Source organism: Poeciliopsis prolifica, unplaced genomic scaffold, assembly GCF_027474105.1.
Source record: "Poeciliopsis prolifica strain line A6 unplaced genomic scaffold, Auburn_PproV2 SCAFFOLD101, whole genome shotgun sequence".
NCBI lineage: Eukaryota > Metazoa > Chordata > Actinopteri > Cyprinodontiformes > Poeciliidae > Poeciliopsis > Poeciliopsis prolifica.
The window spans coordinates 656,137-680,160 of NW_026562476.1; the positions used below are offsets into that span (position 1 = coordinate 656,137).

The 24,024-nt window shown below is 35.7% G+C and overlaps 1 protein-coding gene across 2 annotated transcripts; it reads right to left on the reverse strand.

Moving 5' to 3' along the window:
• Positions 1 to 1,595: 1,595 nt before the first annotated feature.
• Positions 1,596 to 22,965, reverse strand: slc37a2 (solute carrier family 37 member 2). Of its 2 annotated transcripts, none has more exons than XM_055023461.1 (18): positions 22,475 to 22,965; positions 18,815 to 18,896; positions 18,231 to 18,321; positions 15,747 to 15,825; positions 15,527 to 15,662; positions 13,819 to 13,895; positions 11,559 to 11,725; positions 11,423 to 11,460; positions 10,643 to 10,783; positions 8,110 to 8,200; positions 6,625 to 6,687; positions 6,419 to 6,504; positions 4,949 to 4,997; positions 4,266 to 4,339; positions 4,082 to 4,160; positions 2,539 to 2,636; positions 2,334 to 2,398; positions 1,596 to 1,964 (listed from the first exon to the last, which is right to left on the reverse strand). In XM_055023461.1, exons 1-17 carry the CDS (start codon positions 22,528 to 22,530, stop codon positions 2,342 to 2,344), a joined length of 1,464 nt encoding a protein of 487 aa, XP_054879436.1. In that variant the 5' UTR covers positions 22,531 to 22,965; the 3' UTR covers positions 1,596 to 1,964; positions 2,334 to 2,341. The 2 variants fall into 2 exon arrangements, with proteins under 2 accessions (XP_054879436.1, XP_054879435.1); XM_055023460.1 differs by having other exon boundaries at positions 1,596 to 1,884; positions 22,475 to 22,964.
• Positions 22,966 to 24,024: the final 1,059 nt, after the last annotated feature.

Below are 24,024 nucleotides of genomic sequence, written 5' to 3' on the forward strand. Positions count from 1 at the left end.
CTATAATTTATTCTATAATTGGTTGAAAATGAGATTTCTGATTTACTATTCAAAAACCAAGTGGTTTCTGAATAATAAGACAACAATAAAGCACTTGTCTTTTCCAGCAGCCAATATAAAATGCATACAACAGTAAACCCAGATGACCAAACGTGCTGGAGCTCAGTGTAGGTGCTAGGTGACGGGCTGGGCTGGGCTGCTAGGTAACAAAGTGTCTGTTGAATGTAACTTTCAAATAGGGAAGTTTTTGAAATGATCCATGTTCTAGACAGCAAAAACCATTAACTTATTGCCAAAAACCACTGAGTGACTTTATTTTTACTTGCTTGGGTTGTTGTAGAAGCAGTTGTGATCCAAATAGAAGTACAAAAATTAGCAAAAGGTGAATTTTGCTTTCATTTAAATCCTATCCTGGATTTAAATGAAAATCCAGGATAGGACAGTAAGAAAAAGAGCCCAAGTATGGTTGCTCGGATGAAAAAAACAAAAAACATCTTTGTTCTATCTAAATTAATATGGTTGCACGAGTTGCGATTGTGAGCTAGGATAGACATGAAACAGATTTCTGGAATAATGTAGTTACTGTATCTTACCTGTTAGGCTGTGTTGCAAATTTACAGGTTTGCAGAAATAGACCACAAATTAGCACAAATACCGGCTTAGACGACTTGTCAAGCAAAAAGATGGAGGGTTGATGAAACGTCATTATCTCAATCATGAACAGGTTGCTTGTGTTCCAGAGTCAATTTAAGTTTCCCTTGTAGCAAACTGATTTGTCAATAAATGAGTACAGACTTTAAATGAACAGTGTGCAAGACAATAACATAAAGGAACATGACAAACTATGAGTAAGATTTCACTGCAATCAGAAACGTGCCTTAGAACTGACACCTCAATTAGATGACCTCTTTCAGCAGCAGTCGTCCATAAAAGCTCCAAAAACAGATTTTCCCACTTATGTGGGTACATTCTGGAGAAAAAAAAATTTAACCAGACACTTCATCGAGGCTCTGATGCCGGGGGACGGTTTAAGAAATTGTGTGGATTAATCCATGCTACAACTGAACATTTTGACTTCTTTACTTGCAACTTCTGCACAACCGAACTTCAACTACAAAATTGCTGCAAGAAAATAATGATGGCTTGACAAAAAAGATATGATCTTTTTAGCAGTTCCACAGCAAATGTGGTGATGTCATAGACAAGAAAAATGTTACAATGAACAGAGAAAAATGAATAGACAGAAAAATACATTCCAAAAAAACAATATAAAAATAGCTATGCAGAACCAGGAGAGAATAAATTTACATTTTTTAAACTCAGACACAAAGCACACAAAAAATGAAGTGCAAAAAGAGTGAATTTTACATAACATGTAAATTGTTATGTAAGCTTTAGTGGAAGCATGCCAGTTTCATAAAAACTCATGTTTTTTGATAAAGGTTTTGCGCTCAGATGTGGGTTTTTTCAGTCGTATGAAAATTTATGTATTTCACAAAACTGTACATTTGTAATGTAATCTACTTACATGAGATACACATTTCAGCTAGGTCTATAGTTGATATGCCCTTCAAAAACAGTGACAGAATCTTGCATGATTTCTTAACCTTATTTATTAGACTGTTTTATACACTGATCATAAGCAGCATTTTTACAGCACATCTGATTCATCTCAGAGTTTACCAAATTTCCCAAGGAATTACTTGTGAAGAGACAACAAATCAAAAACAAGATTAAGACAAACAATAAAAGTACATTAAGACAACTTAGAATAATGTGATTAAAATTTGTTTCTGCAAAGTGACATTTCCTTTGTTGTTTTCCAAAAAGAAACCTTCAATCATCAGCTCAGTAACTTGAATCTTCTGGCTTTGCTTTCTTTGGCTATACAGTGAGAAGAGGTCTGTTTTAGTTATACTGCTGTGACAGTTTGTTTTGATTGTGAGATAAAAAAAATGTTAAACCTAAAAAATAAGAAATAAAAGAAGAAATTACAGTTATGTTGAGAGAATGACTATTTTATTACTTTTATTTACTTTCACTTTGATTTCAGTTGGAAAGGCTTGACTAATGACCAATTGAAATGTCATATTTTCTAAATTATTATCATAGATGCACTGTAAATGAGCAACCATGCTCATTGCAAATGAGCAACCATTTACAGTGCAACTCAAGGTTAGGTATTTTTACTTGAAATATGTTCATACGAAGTGTAAGAAATGGGTGGAATGAGTGGAAAAATATTATAGACACAAGGAAAATTCTATCTTCTAATAATTCAGTTTTTTTTGTTTGATGGCTCCCTGTTTAAACCAGTCACATTGGTGACTCACCCTGTGGCTCAGGGAATCTGTCCACACCAGTCTTTGATTTCCTTAAAGACAAGTCGGGTCAAAAACTGTGGAAAAAAACAACAACAAAAGATGAGCCACTATTCAGTACAGGCAGTCATCATAACAAACAGAAGCCAGAACAAAGAATTCAACCTCTGCTATTAGAGATTTTATAAATTAGTGATATTGTAGCTTTAGTTCTGACCAGGCAGGCTAAGATGTCAGCAGAGATGAGCATGTAGAAAACATTGTTCCAGCCAGTGGGTGAGATCAAACCAGCCAACAAAGGACCCAACGCTGCACCTGCAAAAATCACATAAAAACATGTTTGCTGTTGTCGTCAGTGAGCAGAAACGGTAACACTCTATGTGAATAAGACTGATATAACACTGTCATAAACATGAATATTTATGACTGTTATCATAAAATGTCATTTAGTAAATAATGGCACTTTTAATACAAAGCTGTCATTATGCAAAATGTCTTTGTTATGACAACTTGGCATTAACCAAGAATCATCATCCGTCATAAATACGTCATAATAATTAATTTTCAAAATTGAAAATATTATAAATCTTTGTTTATTATTACATTACCATTTGTTGGTAGTCTTAACTGTGACAGTTATGAGGTCATTATAAGGGTATGATTAACATTGGACTAGTTACAGATGTCATTAAGTGTTATTATACTGCCAAAAGCTTTATCAACATATCAATATCAACAGCTTCTGAGCAGTTCCAGACACTTTTAAAGATCTTCTTCCAGGAAATGAAGACAAGAAGATTTCCCTGTTTTTAGTGACTTACAGGAAGGCTATAATGAAGGAGATGGCTGACTGTTGAAAGAACCTATTTTCTTAAGTTAAAGAAAAAGTAATTCTGTTTTAGTTTTTCAATCAGTATTTCAGAGTTACAATATACTGACCAGAGGCTTAACTGTTCTGCACAAGAAGTGCAAGCAATCCTTGCACTAAAATGTACAAACCCTTTGTGCATTTTATTCCAATGTACAAAGGGTTTGTTCTATAGCTAAGATGGTAGTTATAAATGGTTAATAACTATTATAATATATTTATGACGGGTAATGATTCTCTGTTAACGTCAAGTTGTCATAACATTTTGAAAGATCTCAACTTTACATTAAAAGTGTCATTATTTACCAAATGACACTTTATGACAACAGTCATAAATATTCATGAAGACTTGTGTTATGTTTATGACAGTGTCATGTCAGTCTTATTCACACCCCGTCAAATAAAATGTTACCGCAGAAACCCCTAGGGCTGGGCGGTATGGCTTAAAAGTTAAATATCCGATTTTTTCTTACCAAATCCGATTTTTATTTTTTTTGTCTTACTATCTTTCTAAAAAAGACATAAATATTTTTAAAAAGTAGCTTTTATTTCAATCTCATCTGTGACTTTACTTTGGAATATTATTGCCAAGCTGAAATATTTTTTGTTTAATTACATAATTAATAGCAGAAGAAAAAACGTCTTAAAATTACAAGAAATAAACCTCCTGTTGAGTTACATTAAGATTTGACATAACCACTTAGTCCAAGTGTTACTTGGAAGAGAACCATTTGTGGTTTGCACTTGGAAAGCTGACATGAACAGGTCTTATGTTCATATAAAATGACTTTGTTTTTCCATTAACTTACTAAAAATGTAAAATGATTTCACTTGCGTTAGAAAAATCTAAGTTTCAAAATATGAGGGGATGTATGGTTTTTACAATGCATACCTATTGATCCAGTGCCGTCAATGATTGCAGTAACAGTGGATAAAGCTCTGGAGTTTCCTCTCAGACTCTCGTGTGTTCCCTGCAATAAAACAGAAATATTATGTCTATCAGGCTTTAAAGTCTAATGCACAGAAATAAGACGAGGAAGCACAGGATCTAATGTTATGATGTTTTGAGATCTTACCAGATCAGCAGATACAGCTGTGGTGATCAGGGCGTATGGTCCGTTCACCAGGCCTCCACACAGCAGCAGCATACCTATAATTGAAAATGTTCATCTCAATTCTTTCATACATTAAACTCAAAATATATTTAAAAATCTAACGGCTTCACATGTCAAATGTTCTTTTAGTCGACCTCTTTTCAGTTCAAATAAAGCTTATATCTCTAACTCTTTATGCCTGAGAATCAAGTCTGGACTCTTTCATCTCTTTCAAAAGAACACAAAGTTTCTTTTATTAATTTTGAAGAGTCAGAATTATGGACAAAAATAACACCATGAAGAAAGCACATGCTCCATCAATAAATAAAATCACAGAGAACCATCCAACCCAACAATCAATTTATAGATGTGTGACATTGCATAATATGCTGCTTCTCTCAGATGCCGCTTCCTGAAGAAATGTCATTTCAAGCCATGTTTTGTTGTATTGGCCATAAAAGTCTTTATTCTGAAAGCTTTATGTTTATTTAAAAACCAATCAGAGTTGAGATAAACATGGTTATTACCTTTCACAGATCAGGGGAAAGTTGTTTTCTCATCAAAAGTTTGAAGTCTGTGCATGTATTATTTAGGTAAAGCAGATAAAACATCCGCCTGAAAATTTGTGTCAAAATAATATAAGAACCAGAATAAATGCCTCTTACCAATTGTGATCCCTAGGCTCTTTTGTCCCATGTAATTATAGACGAAAAGCTGGAAGCAAAACGAACAGGTGTAAATAAAATAGAAAGGTCAACATTACATATGGACTTCTAATATTTTAATACAAAATACCATCAACAAATTTCCCCTCAGTAAACATGGCTTAGAGTAAATTTGTATTTTTTGGATATCTGGACCTAAATTTTATACTTGTAAAAAAACTGGTTTCTCCCATTAGGTTTTACTCCATTTCTCTACGTAGCTCAGTATTTTCAATAAAAGGGGTAAAAATGTCATGATTTGTGGTGAGAAGTGGTGAGGATGACATTGAAGACCCAGGTTGGAATGACAGAATGATGTTTTGATCATTCAAAAACACAATAACCCAGGAAGCCAGATGAGCAGAAGACTAATGCTCACAACTGGTAGCACCTGGAACAAATGAACCAAACCACAGACTTCATATCTCTTTAAAGCAATTTATAGTGTCATCATATTTAACGTGTCAAGTAACTAAATGCTCACGACTTATAATGGCAAATTGTTGCACAAACTCCTCTCCAACAAGGGACACCACCATAAACTAGAGGGCCCTTTTATTACAGCCAAACAGTAGCGCGTAAGTCTCATTATGAAAAGACACCCGAAAAGACAAGGACCCGACGAAGAAGAAGAAACACAGGTGGGATTAAATACGCCGGGTGACAATCAGGAGAAACAAAGGTCAACTGGGGACAAACAAGGGTTGGACAGGACAACACAGAGACTCAATTAACTGAAAATGACATAAAAACCTAAATTAACACAGAGAAAAACCCAAATCCTCACAAAAAAAAAAGATAATGTTCTCAAAACACACTCTGCAGTCATATTTGTTAAATTAGAATATGTATTAAGGTGTGGCTTGTTAATCAGATTAAAAGGATGATCGGTTACGATTGTCGGAAGTGACAATCTTAGAACTCAGAACGTTCTAAGATTGTCGTAAGGGCAAAATTGGGGCAAAAAAATCGTGTAGTGTGAACTGGGCTTATGCCCAGGCGGTCTACCTTATGGTAGACCGCCTTAGTCAAACATGTAAAAAATAAATTGTAGAAAGTTTTCTTTCAAATATTTCAGAAAGTGCAGTTAGGAATTCTGAATATAATGAAAAATAAATGACGCCGTTTAGAACAAAAATCAGAATTAGATTGAATACGTCTGCCCATATATGGATGGGCATGTTGTCACTGATTCCTGGTCTAGCTTTTTGTTCAATATCAGAACCGATACAGGTAAGATTAGATCAGTGCATCAACATCTGATTGCCTGGTTTTGCTCCAAACCAGAAGATGGAAACATGGCTAAATTGCATTTTATTTTTGCAGTTTTCTAAGTTTTCTTAAAATTTCCTTTACAATTTGATGGAAACCAAATCAATTCAGTAAAGTGTGTTTCTATATCATAATGTTGCTAAATGAGAGATTTCTTACCATAGGTGCAGCAGCAATCAGCATGACACAGCAGGTTGATGCTCTTCCCCCAGTGAAGTCAGACACCAGGCCGGCCATGATGCCTCCTGTGGACACAAAGGAGGCATCTGAACTGATACAAAGGATTCATTTGACTGTCTTTGCATTCTTAGACAACAAAAAAGTATCATACAAAAGGTGTTTTTAACTGTCCAATCAAAACCTACCAAGGATCCCTCCTACATCAAATAACGTTGACATGTCTCCTGCTTCTTTTGCTTGAAAATGTGCTGAATAAAAACAAAGAATTCACATATTAAACATACAGTTACATACAGTCTACAGTGTACTAGAAGACAAGATTTTGCATTGCATAAAAATTGTGCATAATTTCCTTCCTTTCTTCTACCAGACTATTTGAATATATAATATTTGGTTTGGCTTGACTTTATTGAATGTAGAGAAATAAAAGAATAAACAAAGTTATATACAAACAAATTTAACACAAGAGCAAACAAAAGAAGAACAGTAGTAAAGTATATTTACACATTCAAATGTGTGAGTAGAAGTATGTATTTATTTTTTACTCCATCGTCCAACAATTTACTCTTCAGGTTAACTCTGTTTTAGAGTTTCTAATTATTTTCTATATCCATATCACTGTAACTAGTACAGTTCATTCATAATTGCTTGCCCATATAAACAAGCATAATTATAACATATTAAAAATGTACTTCTAAATTAAAAAATGATAATACAGAAATATTTTGACAACTTCATTAAATAGAAACAATAACATTATTATTTATATTGCATGTATATTACATGACTATACATGCATGTATGAGTGTACTTATGTATGTATATTCATATGGACAGAAGATATCTTTTATGACAATAGGCTGCTACGTATATAAAGAGGGTAGGCAAGTATAAGCTTTGGCTTCAGCCTATCCCTTTTTTGGTAAATTTTGGGTTTGTTTATTGTTGTTGGCCTTGTTTCCTGTGTTTAATGTTGACAATTTACCAAAATACAGTGAACTGAAACTGAAAACATTTATAGGAATATAAACCAGGTATTTACATACATTAATAACAAAAAAGAAACATAGCCTAGGGTTTCCCCAAGAAAACTTTCTAAGCCTTGTGGTCGGGGTGCCTAGGCGGTCTCCCGTGTTTTTGCATTAAAAGATGTCAAGTTGACAGAAAAAGTTTTTCTGATCTTTGCGTACGCAGCAACTCTGCCTAAGTGTAAGTAGACAAAGCATTTTATATAGTGCAGTTTGAAGCATCGTCCCACCAATAATAACATGCTGATAAGTTGAGTGTGAAAGTTCCTCCACGGACTGGGCCACCGGCTGATTAACGCACAGTCTAACAAAGAACATGTATATGAACTCTATCAGTGCAGACACACAGTCATGGTGAACTTGAGAGATGCAACCACGAGGCAGCCAGCCTCACAGTTGCATCGGCTGTATTGGTTTATCTAGGCTTTGTGCTTGTATAAACCGACTGATATTTCAGGAGCGATTTTGCTCTGCCAGTGAAATGCTCAATGCAGCAAAGACGCTTGCAGCCACTTGTTTATGTGGGGAAAATAATAAAAAGAAAGAAAAAAATAATAATTTTGATAGTGATAGTGGCTCACATTAGTTTTCTAATGTAAGCAAAGTTTAGGTCGAAATCTAAAATGTGTGAATAATACTGACCAACATTAGAAATGTAGAGAGGAAGCCAGTAAAGGAAGGTGTAGCTGACCAGTTTGGCAAACATGAGGCAGAGAGAAAACTCCACCACTCCCTGTGGGTCACATAAAGGATCAGATTAAGCATTTTAATGATACCTCTCTCACTGTGCTGCAATGAAAACATGCTACGGATTTATACTATGGTTGCTGGCTTCAGTTGGGTTTGTTATGGCTTCAACAGCCATAACAAACCCAACTGAGGAACTTGGAAAAAGAAGGAAAATCTCAAGTTGAGGACAAGGTGAAGAAGTTCTAATGCCTGTCATGGTATCAAAAACATAACAAAATAGATTTAATAATCAGTCTCCAGTCATGCAAAATCTGTGGATCCCTGCTTTCAAAAACATTGGGTTTAAGTGAGTAATAGCTCCCACCTACAGGTGGCACTATTTCTTGTTCCTTCTATGCTGCTGCCTCAGACTTACTTGATGTTGAGTTACAATCTGAATTTCCATTACAAATGAGCACAAAGCTGTCAATATTCTGCTAATGTCGAAAAATGAAAATGTTGGTATTTTCATTAAATATGAAACATAATTAAAATCACGCATGGATACGTTTGTACACACAATAAATTATTAAAAAGCAAGGTGCGCCATGATCCTCCAACCACTTCCTGTTAACCTCATCTTTGTGGTTTGTGCCAGTGGAAACTTCCAGTTGTTGATCATGTGACTCGTGTGATGCAAACACAGTTCTGACAAATAAGCCTATTTTGCTGTAGACAAGGAACCACTTCATCCTAGAACAAAAACTTATCAAAAAATTATCATGAAAAAAAACCAATTTGACAAAAGAAAAAAACAAAAAATTTGAAATGTCAAATTGCACAATTATATGGTTAATGGAAACACTGCTACTGTTTGTGATTGATATGACAAGTAATAAGAACTCACATTTACAATAATAAACAAGAGCGAAGGACCGAACAAAGCAGCATCCCACTGTTCTCCATTAAAGTAGAGGGAAATTATTTTGCACACCTTGCAATAAGGTATTTTTGTATGGGGGTTAATGAGAAACAAGTATTGCAAAATTTCTTGCAATTATTTGTTAAGTAGCACTACAAAATCATTCCTGCCAAGTTTTGGATTTGAGAATACAGAAAATGTTGTCACCAGGGGTGGAGAAAAGTTAACCCGTAAGAACTTTGAGGTAGAGTAATTGATGGGAGAGGGAGGTTTGTCGGAACAAACAGAGAGCGTGAGCATGCGGCAAAATATGGGATATTTACGGGAAAATAATAATACGGGAGCACTGTGGGAAAGGGGGATAAAATACGGTAGTTTCCCAGCCAAAATGGGAGACTTGACAGGTATGCACAAAATCAGTGATTTGGATTGCAAAAATGAATTGCATGAAATCCTGGAGGGACCATTCATTTCTCAGCTGAATATGCAAACAAGAAAACAACATGGTAGAAATTCTGTGGCAGTTAGACCTCTAACTTACATGAATCAGGGTTTATAACCAGTTCCTGGTGCCAATGTTAATCTTTTGTTGGTTTTCAGATCGTTCCTGTGTTGTTTCCATTGAATCCTCTCCTCAAGGTCTTACAGATGTTATTGAAGTCACATTATTTTAAACAAGGAGGGAAAGTTCTTTTTTTTTTTTTTAATTAAACACACTGAGTCAATGCAGTTTGTTACTTATCATTGTATTGCTTTCCTGGTTAGTTTTGAGGGTTTTTTATTCAATTTATAGTCTGTCAATCAGAATTGAGTAGAGTGAAAAGCTTCATAGATATACACTACCGTTCAAAAGTTTGGGGTCACATTGAAATGTCACTAAAAGCACTGTACTTTTCAATGAAAATAACTCTAAACCAGTCCTAACTTTAAAGAAATACACTCTATACATTGCTAATGTGGTAAATGACTATTCTAGCTAAAAATGTCTGGTTTTTGGTGCAATATCTTAAAAATATACACATAGGTGTATAGAGGCCCATTTCTAGCAACTATCACTCCAGTGTGTTTGCTCATTGGCTCAGAAGGCTAATTGATTATTAGAAAACCCTTGTGCAACCATGTGCACACATCTGAAAACAGTTTAGCTCCTCACAGAAGCTACAGTACTGAATGGGGTGACCCCAAACTTTTGAACGGTAGTGTAATTAAGCCTAAAACCATTCATACCCTTACAGTTGACCCAGGCTTAAAGTAATCTTTCAATTTCAGCCACATATTTTCTCTGACGGGAAGTAACAATGTTCACAACTTGAATTTTATGGAGAATCCAAGGAAGAAGCTAAAGATTTAGGTGATGGAGGGAGATCCACCAACCTCAGAGCCATTGGTAAAATAAAACTTGATCATGTCAAATGGAAACGGACCTTCTACTACAATTTTAAATGTGCAATTTGTCTTTCAGATCACTACATGGAGCCAAAGACTCTGGCTGCAACATTTAAGCGGCACAATAATGTCTTATCTGGAGCAAAATCAGATAAATCTTTTTTTTTTTATCAGTTAAATTCAACTATTTATGCTTACAGGTATACAAAGAGCCCCATAGAAGCTTATGGCCTCAGAGTGTTCCTGTCTGATCTTCGGAGTCTCCATGGAGACGGTGCCATTGATGCTTCCGTTCCCGTTTTGCAGAAGAGACTCGGTCTCACCGTCCTCCAGAATGATCTGACATACAAACACACAGCTGTGAGCTCAGAGATGAATGGTTCAGGAAAAAAGGAGAAAGCAGGAATGCAAGTTATTGATTAATGAGTTAATCTACAGTTGATTGACCTTATCGATTAATTGTAGATTAATTGGTGGCCATTGTCTTAAAAGCTCAACTAATTTTCCATAACAAACAAGACTACATTTCTTGTAATAAGCCGAATAATATCGTAAAATGTTGACTCTTTTGTATCAGATTAATTAGATACTGACTGAATTAACAGAAAACTCAAGTTTTCTCACATTCTTAAACTTAAACATACACATAAAATACATTTTCCATCCCATACCAGAATGTGTCTGGACCGTAGTATGGCAGACATCTTTAATTCTGTATTAGGGGCTCACACAGAGAGCCACTAATACAGCAGAGACCACTGGCGCTCTCTGCTGTACGGCGGCCAAACTACAACATCAAAAGGAAGTCTGATGTATGTTAATACATTGGAACTAATTTTAAACATTTTAACCACTAATCTGCAATTATCGTAAATTAATTCATTTTTGCATCCCTAGTAGAAGTGCTTAATTCAATTTCAATTCAAAAATACTGTAGTGATCCCAAAGGGAAATTAAATAGTTTTTGTTAAAACTCACATTGTGCTGAGGAGAAGAGCAGTTCACATCTTCAGGTTCTGAAGTGAATAGAGAGTGAGATGATGGTGTCACAGTTACAAACAGAAAAAACCCAAATTGATCCAAAATAACAAAACGACTCTTTACAGAAACTGACTTTCAACCAGGAAACAGAAGCAGAGGATCCCAGCGGCAGTGATGATAAGTCCTGGGACAATGAAGGACATCCCCCACTGTGAGGAGACGAAAACCCCAGCAATGAGGGAACCTAGGATATTTCCCACTGAGGTGTGGGAGTTCCAGACGCCCATGATGAACCCACGCCTGACCATTAGAAAGAGAAAAACAAGAAACTCTGAACAGTTAGCTGGACAATCCTGCTTCTGGTGTATATTGTACATAATAAACCAGGGTTGTTCAAAGTGTGACACAAGGCCACTTGCAATGCTTTGAAGGAGTTTGTGTATCTTCTGACAGAAATAGGAGAATGGTTTAAATGTGTCCCTCCAGCATATGGAGCCAATAAACATTTTTGTAAGTGTTTTAGGATAATATTTCAAAGGTATTTTATATTGTACAATTTAAATACAAGACAAAGAATAACTTTTTTGACAGTTTTTTCTATCTTTATTTTTATTTTAGATGAAGTCATGTAAAAACATTTAGTGAGTTTGTTTTTTTAGTTTTTTTTTACACACATTGGCAGCCATTACTCTTGATAAACTCCACTGAGATTGTAAAAAGGCAATTCACATTTTTATTACTGGAAAAAAACAAAACATTTTCCAGAAAAACAAGATTTAATAACTGTAAACATCAAGGTAAATGTCATAATAAAAAAAAATTACCTGTTTTATTGTTGTGCATGTAAAGGAGAAAGAATCACAATAATATTGTTTTTGGGGTTTTTGATTGAAGAGAAAAAGCTCATTTTGATTCCTGGGAACTTTCAACTTTCATTTTAGGCCTAATTAATGTTCAGTATTGCAATATTGCAGAAATGCAAATAATAATCGTTTATCGTTCCAAAATTGTGTAATTTTGATCCACTCTTCTTTGCAGAATTGTTTTAATTTAGACACACTGAAGGGCTTTCAAGCATGAGCAACCAATTTAAGCCCATGCCATATTATCTAAATAAATCCTAAGCACAGATTTTGTCGATGTTCCTGTTAAACTTTCTTTTTCTTTTAAACCACTCCCTGGTAGTGCTTTGATTCAATGTCCTGCTGCATAACAAAGAACTGTTCTTGAACAAAATAATAAAAAAAATATTCAAAAGGCTGGAATTGGCTTCATGTTATATTTCAGTGTAGATATTCCTGCTGCAGTTTATTTATTTATTATTTATTTTTGCTCTGTCTTGCATGGTTTAAGTAAAAAGGGCTCTGTGCCTGGAAAATATATTGTATTTTACATTCAATTGTTATGAAAATACTGTTTATAACAAACATAATATAAAATTAATTTGACTTCCAAATCTTAATGCCTTGAAATTGGGGCTGTGTCTCTTCCTATTTCCAACACTTTGCCTTCAGGAAGTTACCACAGAAATATGTCTTTTACAACTGTTCTTGAGAGTGTTAGACTGAGAAGTACTTCCTATGATAAGCTTAGCAGATGCATAATTCCACCTGCTAACTGCTGCTACTGCTAGTCTACAGGAGCTTTATATAAATAGGCGGCGCTTTGTGAGAACAAGCATTCTGCAAACATGAATGGTTGCCAAAGGAGATTCAAGGATTTCTCACTCATGCATGAAAAAAAAAAAACAAGGCGACACTCCACATAAGGTTTGATGAGGGAATAGCTCAAGTTAATTTTACAAAAGGCTGAACAATAAGTCAATAACAAGATATGTCGCAAAAGACACCAGATCAATATCAATAGATTATTCGTCTGGTAGAATTTTTTTATAATTCCACTAAAGTCTGATGCAGAACCAAACAGCATTCTGTTGGAAAGTCTTTAGCCACTCAGCCTCTCCTAACCAGCTAAGCTAGTCAGGAGAGGCTGACTAGGTTGGTGAACTCAACTAAATAACTCCCTCTTTTGTTACCTAGCAACAGCCGTTAACTTGTGCAGCAGCACCAGACTGGTGCCATCTACTGACTCAGCAGAACAGAAAATCTCAAAATCGGCTTTAAAAAACTCAACTAAGTATTCTTTATATATTTCGATTTGTTTTCCACTCTCTCTCTGTTCAATCATTTTGAATTCATCTTGAAACAGAAAACCAACACTGACACCAGGCATTGTCCATGTGAAGCTGTCATGGGTCAGTTGATTTCAAATTTGTGTCAGTATGAACCATTTAAATGTTGGTAATTTATTGCAGTGCTGTTAAAACGTGATAGTGTTGGATTTAGTCGACACCAAACTCTGCAGAGTCAGCAGAACTGCCTCCCTCTACTCACTTCCCTTTTCCGAACCAGTTGCCGACACAAGCCACCACAGCGGGCCAACCGGTAGTCTGCATGAGCCCGTTCATCACCTGCAGTGTCAAACACAACAGAAGTCTGTTTTAATTAGTTTACAGCTGGAAACTGAACATGAATAGGTGAATGAGTGGAGAAGGACTCCTATTGTCTCCAAAGCTGCAGAACATGAGTCCAGACATGCATGAGCAGTCATGTGGCTCCCTGTGAGTCATGTGAGTGAAGACTCACAGCTTTGCATTTTATTTAGGGAAGAGAACCTAAAACCAACAGCTACAACGCCTACAATGAAGTGAACATCTTATTAATGAGTTCATTTATTCTTAATGTTGACGTCATTAAATTTAGTACTTTTTAACATGTTTTTGAACAGGTGTTTGGCTTCTAACTTCACTTTCCCCTCTGGGAAGTCATGTTTGGAAATGAAGCACGAATGACTCCTCAAAGCTACACTTCAAATACAAACTAAAAACAAAGGATATTTTGTTTCTCCAGTTCAGCAGACTGGATTTTAACACTTCAAGCACACTTTGGAACAAAACCTAAATCAATGGTTTTCTTCAGTTTTTCTGTCAGATGACATTTCAACAAACAACTCAAAAACAATCTTCGCTTATTGAGCCATGTTTTAATCAGGATTAAACACATAATTGGAGAGTTGAACTAAAATTTCCATTTGAACATTTAACTCAAATTTTAACTTTACATTTGAGTATTTACATTAATCAACAAAAATTTAAACAACAAATTTATGACAATACAAAGTTGCAAATCATCCCAAAAACTGAATAAATGTACCAAAGGTTGAACAATCTTTGGTACATTTTTAAGTTAAGAGTATCACCTGTCTTTTAGGTTAAGCCTGTGTGCGATAGGCTGATCTCTAATCGGGTATATGAGAGAGCAACCTATCTCCCATACATATAGGTTGATTTGGATACTTCTAATCAAATGAAAAGGTCATTTTTATATAGTCAGGCTTTCTGTTACAGTAAGGAGCTGAATTAAGTCAACTGTAGGAAACAATGTTACTGTAAGAAAAGACAAATAAAAAACCCAGCAAAACTGTTAAATTAAACAAGTGTTTTGCTATCTCTTGGGAAGTCAAACTAATTTTCAGGTTTTTAATCACATTTATAAAAATACTTTTTGGTTTTAAGCAAAGCTAAGAAGACTTTTTTATTGAAGACTTTAGTTTCTATCTGGTTAGTGGTTGAAGGCTTTTTAAATAGCGAAGTGAAACAAAACTCTCCTGACGATGCCTTTTGGTTGCAGTGGTGCTCGGAGTGTGCATGCACAAAAAGTTTCTGCCAAGCTGAGTGATAAATGAAACCTGGCTGTTGTGCTCTGACCTGACTTTGGTCAGCGAAAAATAGCTTGTCTGATCCATGTGCTTCTGCTTTCTACTTAGATTGTGATACCCAGTATGGAGACAGAATCCTTTGTAGTTGGATTTAATAATTTTAGAATATTAAAAGTCTCAGTTTACAAATACAGATCAAAGGTTTGCCAAACTGCAGAATAATTAAATCATATTGCCTAGGTAACTCAAACTAAGAAAAGTGTAACATGTCATCATATTTCCAAACAGGTCTTATATCATCTATCAGTCTTTGTATGTGTGCGCGCGCGTGTGTGTGTGTGTGTGCGTGTGTGTATATGTTTGTGTGCGTGAGTGTGTGCATACCTGGACGAAGGCGTAGTACCCTAAAGAGTGGATGTTCCAATAGTAGCCGAGGCCGAACAGACAAGTAAACAATCCGCTCATCACCATCCCGAAGCTCAGGTAGTACCGCAGAGGAAGGCGCTCTCCAAAGATCCCACTGGGGAGAGAGAAGAGCCCCCGAGTGAGTCAGTGGAGAAACCCAGACCTTTAATCTGGAGAGCTAAAAGCAGCAGCTACCAACCTGAAGAACATGCCAATGGCATAGGCGATGAGGAAGGAGTTATCCAGGACACCAAAGAGGGTCTGATAGTTGCCCTGATCTGCAGGAAGGCCACAGGTAAACTGTTTTAATCTAGTGACATTTGACATTGAATAGAATAGACACCCGTCTGTATTCTCAAAACTTGTAATGTTCGTACTCAGATCTTTCTCCACGCGCTCTTGCAGAGCTCTCTGCTCACTTACAAAACTGTGAATTGCTTTTGGAATCGATTTTCAGAAAGGTTGGCTGGCAACCTCTGAGCCAATAGAATGAAAGTGTTGTACTGGGTGCATTTGTTTCCTTTTAGCAGGTATGCCTGTGTGGCTACTATTGATTGTAGCAACTTGCGCCACCAACTGGATGTAAGGAGATGGTTAGTGAACAAACTCCTGACTAAGATTAGTAAGCTGTTAGCGACCTGCAGCACACTGCTGGCGGATGTTTAGTGTAACACAGAGCAGAAAGCTGAGGCTCTTGTTTCTCCCTACATCCAGTGGGAGGCGCAGGTTGCTACAATTGATGGTAGCCACACGCACCCAGAACAACACTTTCCTTCTTTGGCTCTGTCCTTAGCCAGCTGTGAGCTAATAGCAGCCATTAGACACATTAGACACAAAAAAACATGTTTGTGTGATTGGGGGAGCTGAGGCTCAGTGAATTAAGGTGCTCACAAACAGATGTATGGTGTTGAACAAATGTTCAACACCATACCCTCGCCAAATAGTCAGAGAAGAGCAAATCCATTTAACCCTGTGTCCACATTGCAATTAAATCACTCATTTGTAAAACTGAGTAAAGCTATCAATCAATACTTGCCACTCACTATGACAACCCTTACTACTTCAAATTCTGAACAGGCAGACAGGAGAACAAAGGTGGGGCGGGAGAGAGTGATGTGCTTTTATATCAAAACCGGGGCCATGATGAAGTTGCACCAAACTGAAAATTCAATTGTCAAAGAAATCTAGTAGTAAGACACTCTTAGGCAATAAAATGCAGAACTGAACAAACTGCACAAACATATCAAAATGCACACATGAACATAAAGATAGAACCCTAAATAACCTTTTAGACAGTTCATCAGCAAAAATGTTGATTTGAGGGATGGTTTCTGTTGGATCTGAACCCAAACATCTATCAAGCATTAAATGAAATAACAAAAGAGACAGATGATTGAAGATGGAATACACTTGAAGGAACAGAGAACATAGTTCTGACATCTTCTCTGTCCATCTTTGAACTATGTTCTGCCAGCGTTCACTACGAGGTGCTTATTTATTACCAATGAGGGAACAAATCACTTTCAGCTGTTTAGAGAGAGGAGGGGCAAAAGGTGAATATAGCTATCACATTTCAGTCACAAGTCTCTTCAAACAATGGTGCTATCCTGCATCCATGCAGTTGCTGTCTTCAAGCACAGGCCCCCAAGATCCTGTGTGTGCAACTGAGGTTCTAAAAACAGTTGTTTGTTGTCTCTAAGGGCCATAAAACTTCTGCACTCAGGTTCTTCTAGATCATAAAACCAGAGTTTCTCAGGACTTCTAGTCTTTGATCATTGGCTCTGCTAGCTATCAGCTTTCTGCTCCTCTTGTCAGGACAGCTTTTGTCTCCAAGCCATCTGTCTTCCACTTTAGCTCCCTTCCTGCTGCTACACACATCTTACACAAAGCACACACATTCTAGGAACAACAGACATAGATTCTCACAGTCCAAAGTATTTATATTTCACTAAAAACCCCAACAGTTTCACTTTAAAATGTGAAACTAACCCTTCTGCTCACACTAAAATAATGTGAGCAGAAAGCTCACATTATCACTCTATACAATTATAAGGTGGGTTGCATCTTATGGTAGCACCCATAAAGTGCCGAAAGGTTTTGTTTTGAGAGAGAAAAGATAAGAATTCGCAAACAAGCAGAGAGGTTTGCGAGCAGAGTTAATTCATGCCGAGACTAGTTTTACGAAGCATTTTTGAGCATGGGCACAAATATTTGAGAGAGCACAGAGAATATTTGAAGGAGAGCAGACGTTTTCAGTGCAAGCATTACAAGTTTTGAGAACAAAGAAATGAAATTCTGTTTTCAAACTGAAAATGTGTGCTGACTTATGGCATTAAAATTCCTCCCTACTGTGCTTTGTAGAAAGAAACACAATTCATTTCATTCATTTTTTAGCTAAAGATCTCATATGTTTCCTAAAATATCAAAAATCTTAAATATCTTTAACTATTTTGTCCTTAATATAGCTTGTTTCATATCAGATATCAAGAAACAATTCTAGAAAATTGTCTCAATTTATGCCAACAGTTGTCCTACTTTCATTCCTGTCTGGTCTACAGCCAATCAGATTGCCTTCACAGTTTGCCTGAAAGAAGCTTTGTGAAAATATACTACCTACATATAATGTAATTTAAATAAAGAACAGCACTGATTAATACTCACGTGGAACTGTTTAAGAACTTACCAAAAGGCGCCCACTCACACCAGGTATCATTATCAGTTATGTTGAGGTACGTTGGTCGAATGATGAATGAACAGTTTTTATGCAGTTCACTCTGAATTTCAAACAAAAAGTACAGAAACAGAACTAGATGAAATAATTCCCATACACAGGAACAGATAATTCAGAATGATGTAGCCACCTCTGTACTTCACAGTTGTGAGGGTGATTTAAGGCAAAGTGATCCTTCATTTAACTTAAATGTTGCAAGTTTAGAAAATCAGAAGCTATGATGTCATAATTTTGGCCAAACTGTTTATTAAATTCCTAACTAGGGTATAGAGATTTGGTTCATTTGTTCCTTATACAGCAGAAAATGCCCTAAAACAAGCTATTGGTCCTATTTTTTATTAATTCTTTTCTCACACACAATAGCACAATAACATAAGCAGTCATTCATACAAATACATTTATTTTCCCAAAATCCTGTAAGACTAACCCTATTTACAATTGCTTAGGCTAAATACTTTTTCTGCATCTGAGCATTGTCAGCTTATATCAGAGCAAGGTAAACACAATTTGCTTCATGATTAACCAACCCAAGTCACCTTAACAATGCTGATTGGCTTCCTAGAGAGGTGGTAGGCTGTGTAGAAGAGGAATGTGAGGAAGAGAATAAAGCCACGATACCTGAAACAGGAACAAATAAAACACAAGCTCGTGTAAGTACTGATTATTTACACACAGTTTGTCTTTATAAGTCTAATAAGTCATAAAGTAAGGTAAGACATAGACAAAAAAAGAGAACTTGTTTATAATTTTCCATTATTGCATTTAATAACATAAATGACATTTAGAGGAAATAACAGACCAGTCTGATGTGGATTTTTTTTTTTTTTCAAAATCTGGTCTTCTATGTCATTAAACAACAACATGAATTCACTGAAGTCACACAACAATAACATACACTATGATACAAGGTTCATAAATGAACTGGTATCTGAAGGATGCTTAAAGTGTTCAAGTTTTGTTTAGTGTCCATGTTTTGGAATGAGTAGTGTGAAAATCTACAGCCTACTACTTTCTAAAGAGTAAGTAAGTTACTATCTTGATCACATCACAGGCTGTTTTTTTCTGCTTCCACTCGTAAAGATTGCTTGGCCATCTTGGGTTGAATGTTTAATTCTCTATAAAGTATTCAAATGTGCTCAATTAACTTTTAGTTGAGAATCTCAGAAAATAAAATTTGGTTCCTTCAGGAATCAGTTGGAAAATCTTCATCTGCGCAGACAAAGCATCTGTATAGATTATAACATGTTATTATTGGGTCATTCCTGACAATAGCACTAAGTCAATTTTGCTCACAACACTAATTTTTCAAAGCCAAATATTTCTGAGCAATCGTCATTGCACTATGCAGATCTTGCAGTAAAGAAATGCATTGCCATCTTGGTTTTCCTAACAAATGAGAGTGGTTAGTTGTGTGGACAAGCTTTACTAATCCTAAAAAAATACTGGAATATACTGATGTCTAGTCTAACAAAAATATACTTGGATATGTCAAAACTGGCCAAAAACATAAAGCGTTTAATACTGTAAAATATATTTTAAAAAACTTGAAAATTAGAAAAGTGCATTTCCTGTTTTTAACACAATACTTTTTTGTTGTTTTTTTTAAACCTGCTTGTGGGCTGCACAGTGTCCTGTCTGTTTCTGTGTTGCCCTGCGACAGGCTGGCGACCTGTCCAAGGGTGTAACCCACCTCACTAGGGACAAGGGTGAACAGAAAATTGATCTTCTGCTTGTTGAGAAGAAACACTGACATGTAAGCAATCTGGTTGTATGGTAAATTATTATTTTTAATTAGGAAATATTTAATATTTACTATTTATATGATCAGTGATACTGAAACACTGCAAATCAGAAGTGACAAGGGCTGTTGTGTCAATAAAACATGCTAATATTTACATTAGCAGGGGACATTTATATGTTCAGCTCCTAATCCTTCGTTTCTATGAGGACAGCGGGGCTATTTTCTTGCTGATTATGAAATCCTAGAAAAACTAACAAAGTTCTAATAAATGTGTGAAGTTCTTGGTGAAGCAAAGCTGAGGTAGAACTTTGCAGAACAAAACATTCTCTGCTGGGATATATTTTAACATCCTGACTCCCAGGTTAATTAGCTCTTATTTCCTCCACATAATTTCTTTCAGAGATAATAAGGTTGTTCCTGCTTTATATTTCAAGAATGATGCCAAACCTTTTAAACATTAACAACCTGCAAATATGTAAAGGTCTACAGCATTATGAAGGTACTTGTCATATCGCTGTAGATGTTGACATAAAGTCATAATGTCTATAGCAACACTAGTTTATGGCTGCAATCTATCAAGCTTCTCAGAAACACACAAAGACAAGAATATGAACATCATAGAGCAGCACAATAATGCATTTTCAGTTTATAATGCATGCACTTTAATTTATGTATTTATCTTGATATTAAGAAGATTTTGTTTTTCAAAACAATGACAGTTTTTGCTGTTTGCCTGTTGAAAATGTTTTTCCTTAAGGTTACTGACAGTCATAATAAAATATTACTTTATTCTTTTAATGTACAGAACATGTTATTTTTCTTTGAAGGAAGTTTGTTTTTGTCTGTTTGTCCGTTGAAAAATGGTTTCACTTGAAATTACTGACAGATCCATAAGAAAATATTGCTTTATTCATTTAATTATTAAATAAGATACACTGTGTTGGGTTTTGGTTCAATAGGCTTTGTGCAATCATTTCAATATATTTTAATAAACATAGACCCAATCCGGCCGTCGGCTTGTAGCAAATTTGTTTTTTTGGCCCTCTGTGTATTTGACTTTGACATCTCTGCCATATCCCCTATCCAGAACATTACACACAGACGCTGCTCAGCCAGAGCAAACCAGATCTTCTCCAATTCCACTCATCTTCTCCATGCTCTGTTCATCCAGTTGGAGTCTGGCAGAGGAACAGCCAGACTCAGAAATACTTGCTTCCCGCTGATCACGAGATTGCTCAACAATACCATCACTTAGACTGCCTGAGACTATTGAAAATGCTAAGTTATATATATATTCAGCAATATTTTCTTATTTGTATATTTGTCCAATTATGATTACAGGCACAATTGTTTTTTTCTGTGTGCTCCAGTGGCCAATGAGGACATTTCCATTGCCAATTCCACTAATGTGTCTTTGTGCAACAACAATATAACAAGTCTAAGTCTATAGGTAATACGCTGGACAAAATGTATTTCTAAGTATAAGAAACTGTGAAAACCAAGTAGATTAATTCATTTCTAGAAAAAAAGTTTGTTTTTCTGATGGAAATGGCAAACTTGATTTTGAAAAATTTTAACAAAAGGCTTAACCACTTTCTTTTGTTTTTGTATGTAAATAAGTTTTTTTCTATAAATAAAATATTATAAATATGTTATTGTTTTCATGACTGACTCACTCAAAATGCATTTTCACACAATTAGAAGAAAACCTGTAATTACCATGGTCACTAATATAATTGTTTTTTTATTACAAATAAAAATTCAGATAACTATTTTTTTTGCTGATAATTGAAAGAATATTTGTAAAATTTGTATAAAGAATTTTTATCCATTTATTATGAAAGAGCTCACCTTAAATTATAACATTTCATGTTTTGTTTGAAAGTAACTTTTAAAATTATAATTTTCAATTATGTACAACAGAGTAGAAGAAAATCAGGTTCAACTGCTGAGTTTTTTAGATCATTTATAGAAACCTTTCGGCTTTTTATTTTTCTTAATTTTGTTTGTTACAAAGTTATAAGAGAATCTAGTTTCTAACCGATCCAAACAATTTTCTTGTTTTTTTTAAAAGTAACATTTGTAGAAAGGTGCTGCTGTAATCATGCACCAGCTGTGATCAGCCCCTTGTCTTCACGTCCTTGAATGAGTATCGACTCGTTAGAATGCAAATCTGACTCTAAGTTAATCAAATTAAGAATTTCGTCTCAAAATGTACTAAATGAAAGAGCTATACTACCAGATTAAAAGCACGTAATTATTAAATACTTCAACTCGCAAAGCGACCTTAAATAAATATGCAATAAACACTAAAGCGTTGAAGTCAACTGATTTACACAATCTATGTTGATCGATCAGACTGAGTAGATAATCTACAACAAGGAGATAATATAGAATCAGATAAAACTGCCTTGAAACCAAGTTGGCTCTGCAGAAATCAAAAAGAAAGACTTACCAGCTGTCTCGAGAGAAGGAGGTGATCAGTCGGATCCCGGGAGCCAGAGACCTCATTGTTGATCCAAACCGGTTCAATTCCCACTCAAACCGTCACAACTTGATCCCAAACATCATGTTCTGGGTGGGATAAGGCTGGTTGCAGGTAACTACAGATTTATAACTAAACACCCGAGAGGAAGCTTCCTGATATTTGAGTCATCGATGAGGGGAAAAAAACCGGAAGAATGATAAAAGCAGACGTTAGCTGCTGGAGGGGAAAAACGGTTGCAGTCCGGCTTCCAGTGTGGAGATGGAGTCCGACAATATCCAGCAGAGCTCCATAGTTAGCTTCTAAGTTTATATACAGCCGTGAGAAGAGTCACTACGTCCCTGAACCTGTCTTAAAACCTTACGGCGTGGAAAAACGTAAAGAACTACAAATAATACTCAGAAGATGAACTTCACCACATGATTTTCCAGGAGGAGCCTCCCGACGTCAGAAACAGTCTTTACGTAATCGCGTCACTGGAAATAGAACGCTGTATGGAAAGCTAATTTTACAAATAATCTAGTCACATTTCCTAACAATGACTAGTAAAAGATGGATACTTGCTTATATATTGTCTGTAACATTTTACATTAAGATTTTGATATAGTACACACAATTTCTATCACTTGAGACAAGTGATGGAAATTATGGGTGGATAAAAAGTTAATCCCAAATGTTTTATAATACCCCAAAGTAAAACATCAGTAGTGGATGTGTGTGCAATAGTAAATATATCATTCTTGTGAAAGGAAAAGCTAAAAAAAAAAAAAAAAAAAAAGGCTAAATCTTTAGTAGCAGCTGGAGAGCTGTGGTCTGTTGGTGGTCCATCATTCTGTCTCAGTTCCTCTTGGCACATATTCTTATTTGTATAAGAATATACAATGTTTGACTAAGTGTCAAACATTGGTGGTTATGTACTGTAATTATTAATTTGTAGATTGTAGAAAATTTGCAGATGACCACTGTACTAAATTGATAAAGATTAGATTTGATAAAGAACATATCTTGAGATGCTTTGCATGTTGGTGCATTATCCTGCTGGAGGTAGCAATCAGAAGATGGGTAAACTGAGCTCAAAAGGAAGTGAAAAAGATCTGCAAAAATATTCTGTGGCTTTCTGTGGCTAAAGTAGCACAAGTGAACTAAATGACATCCTCCACATCATTTCACCACCAGCAGTCTGAATCAGTAATGCAAGGCAAGATGGATCTATGACTTCTAAGTTGTTCAAGCCAAATTGCAACTGAAATTGATACTCCAATCTTGTATTACCATAGAGGTTGGACCTCTATGGTAATACCCATGTGGTCATCTAATTCAAGATTCAGTGTGGGCTTTCACTAACACTAATCCCCATTGTGTAAAAATGACCCAAACAGAGAGGGTTTAAGTCAGTGACTCCTCACCTTAATGGTCCTCACATTTGGATTACTGTTATTTAAAACTTGTAAGCATGATCAGAAGTTAATAAGCATTTTGTTTGAGAGGTAAGCCTTCAGGAAACAAAAGAAGTTACTCAG

What these genes read in the sequence shown, in the direction of transcription:
- slc37a2 (XM_055023461.1), bottom strand. Translation starts at nt 22,530, where the DNA reads ATGAGGTCTCTGGCTCCCGGGATCCGACTGATCACCTCCTTCTCTCGA. An exon ending in AGCCAATCAGCATTGTTAAG is followed by an intron (nt 18,322 to 18,814) that starts GTGACTTGGGTT and finishes TTTGAAATTCAG; the next exon opens with AGTGAACTGCATAAAAACTG. An exon ending in TCTCTACATTTCTAATGTTG is followed by an intron (nt 6,688 to 8,109) that starts GTCAGTATTATT and finishes GTTTTTATTCAG; the next exon opens with CACATTTTCAAGCAAAAGAA.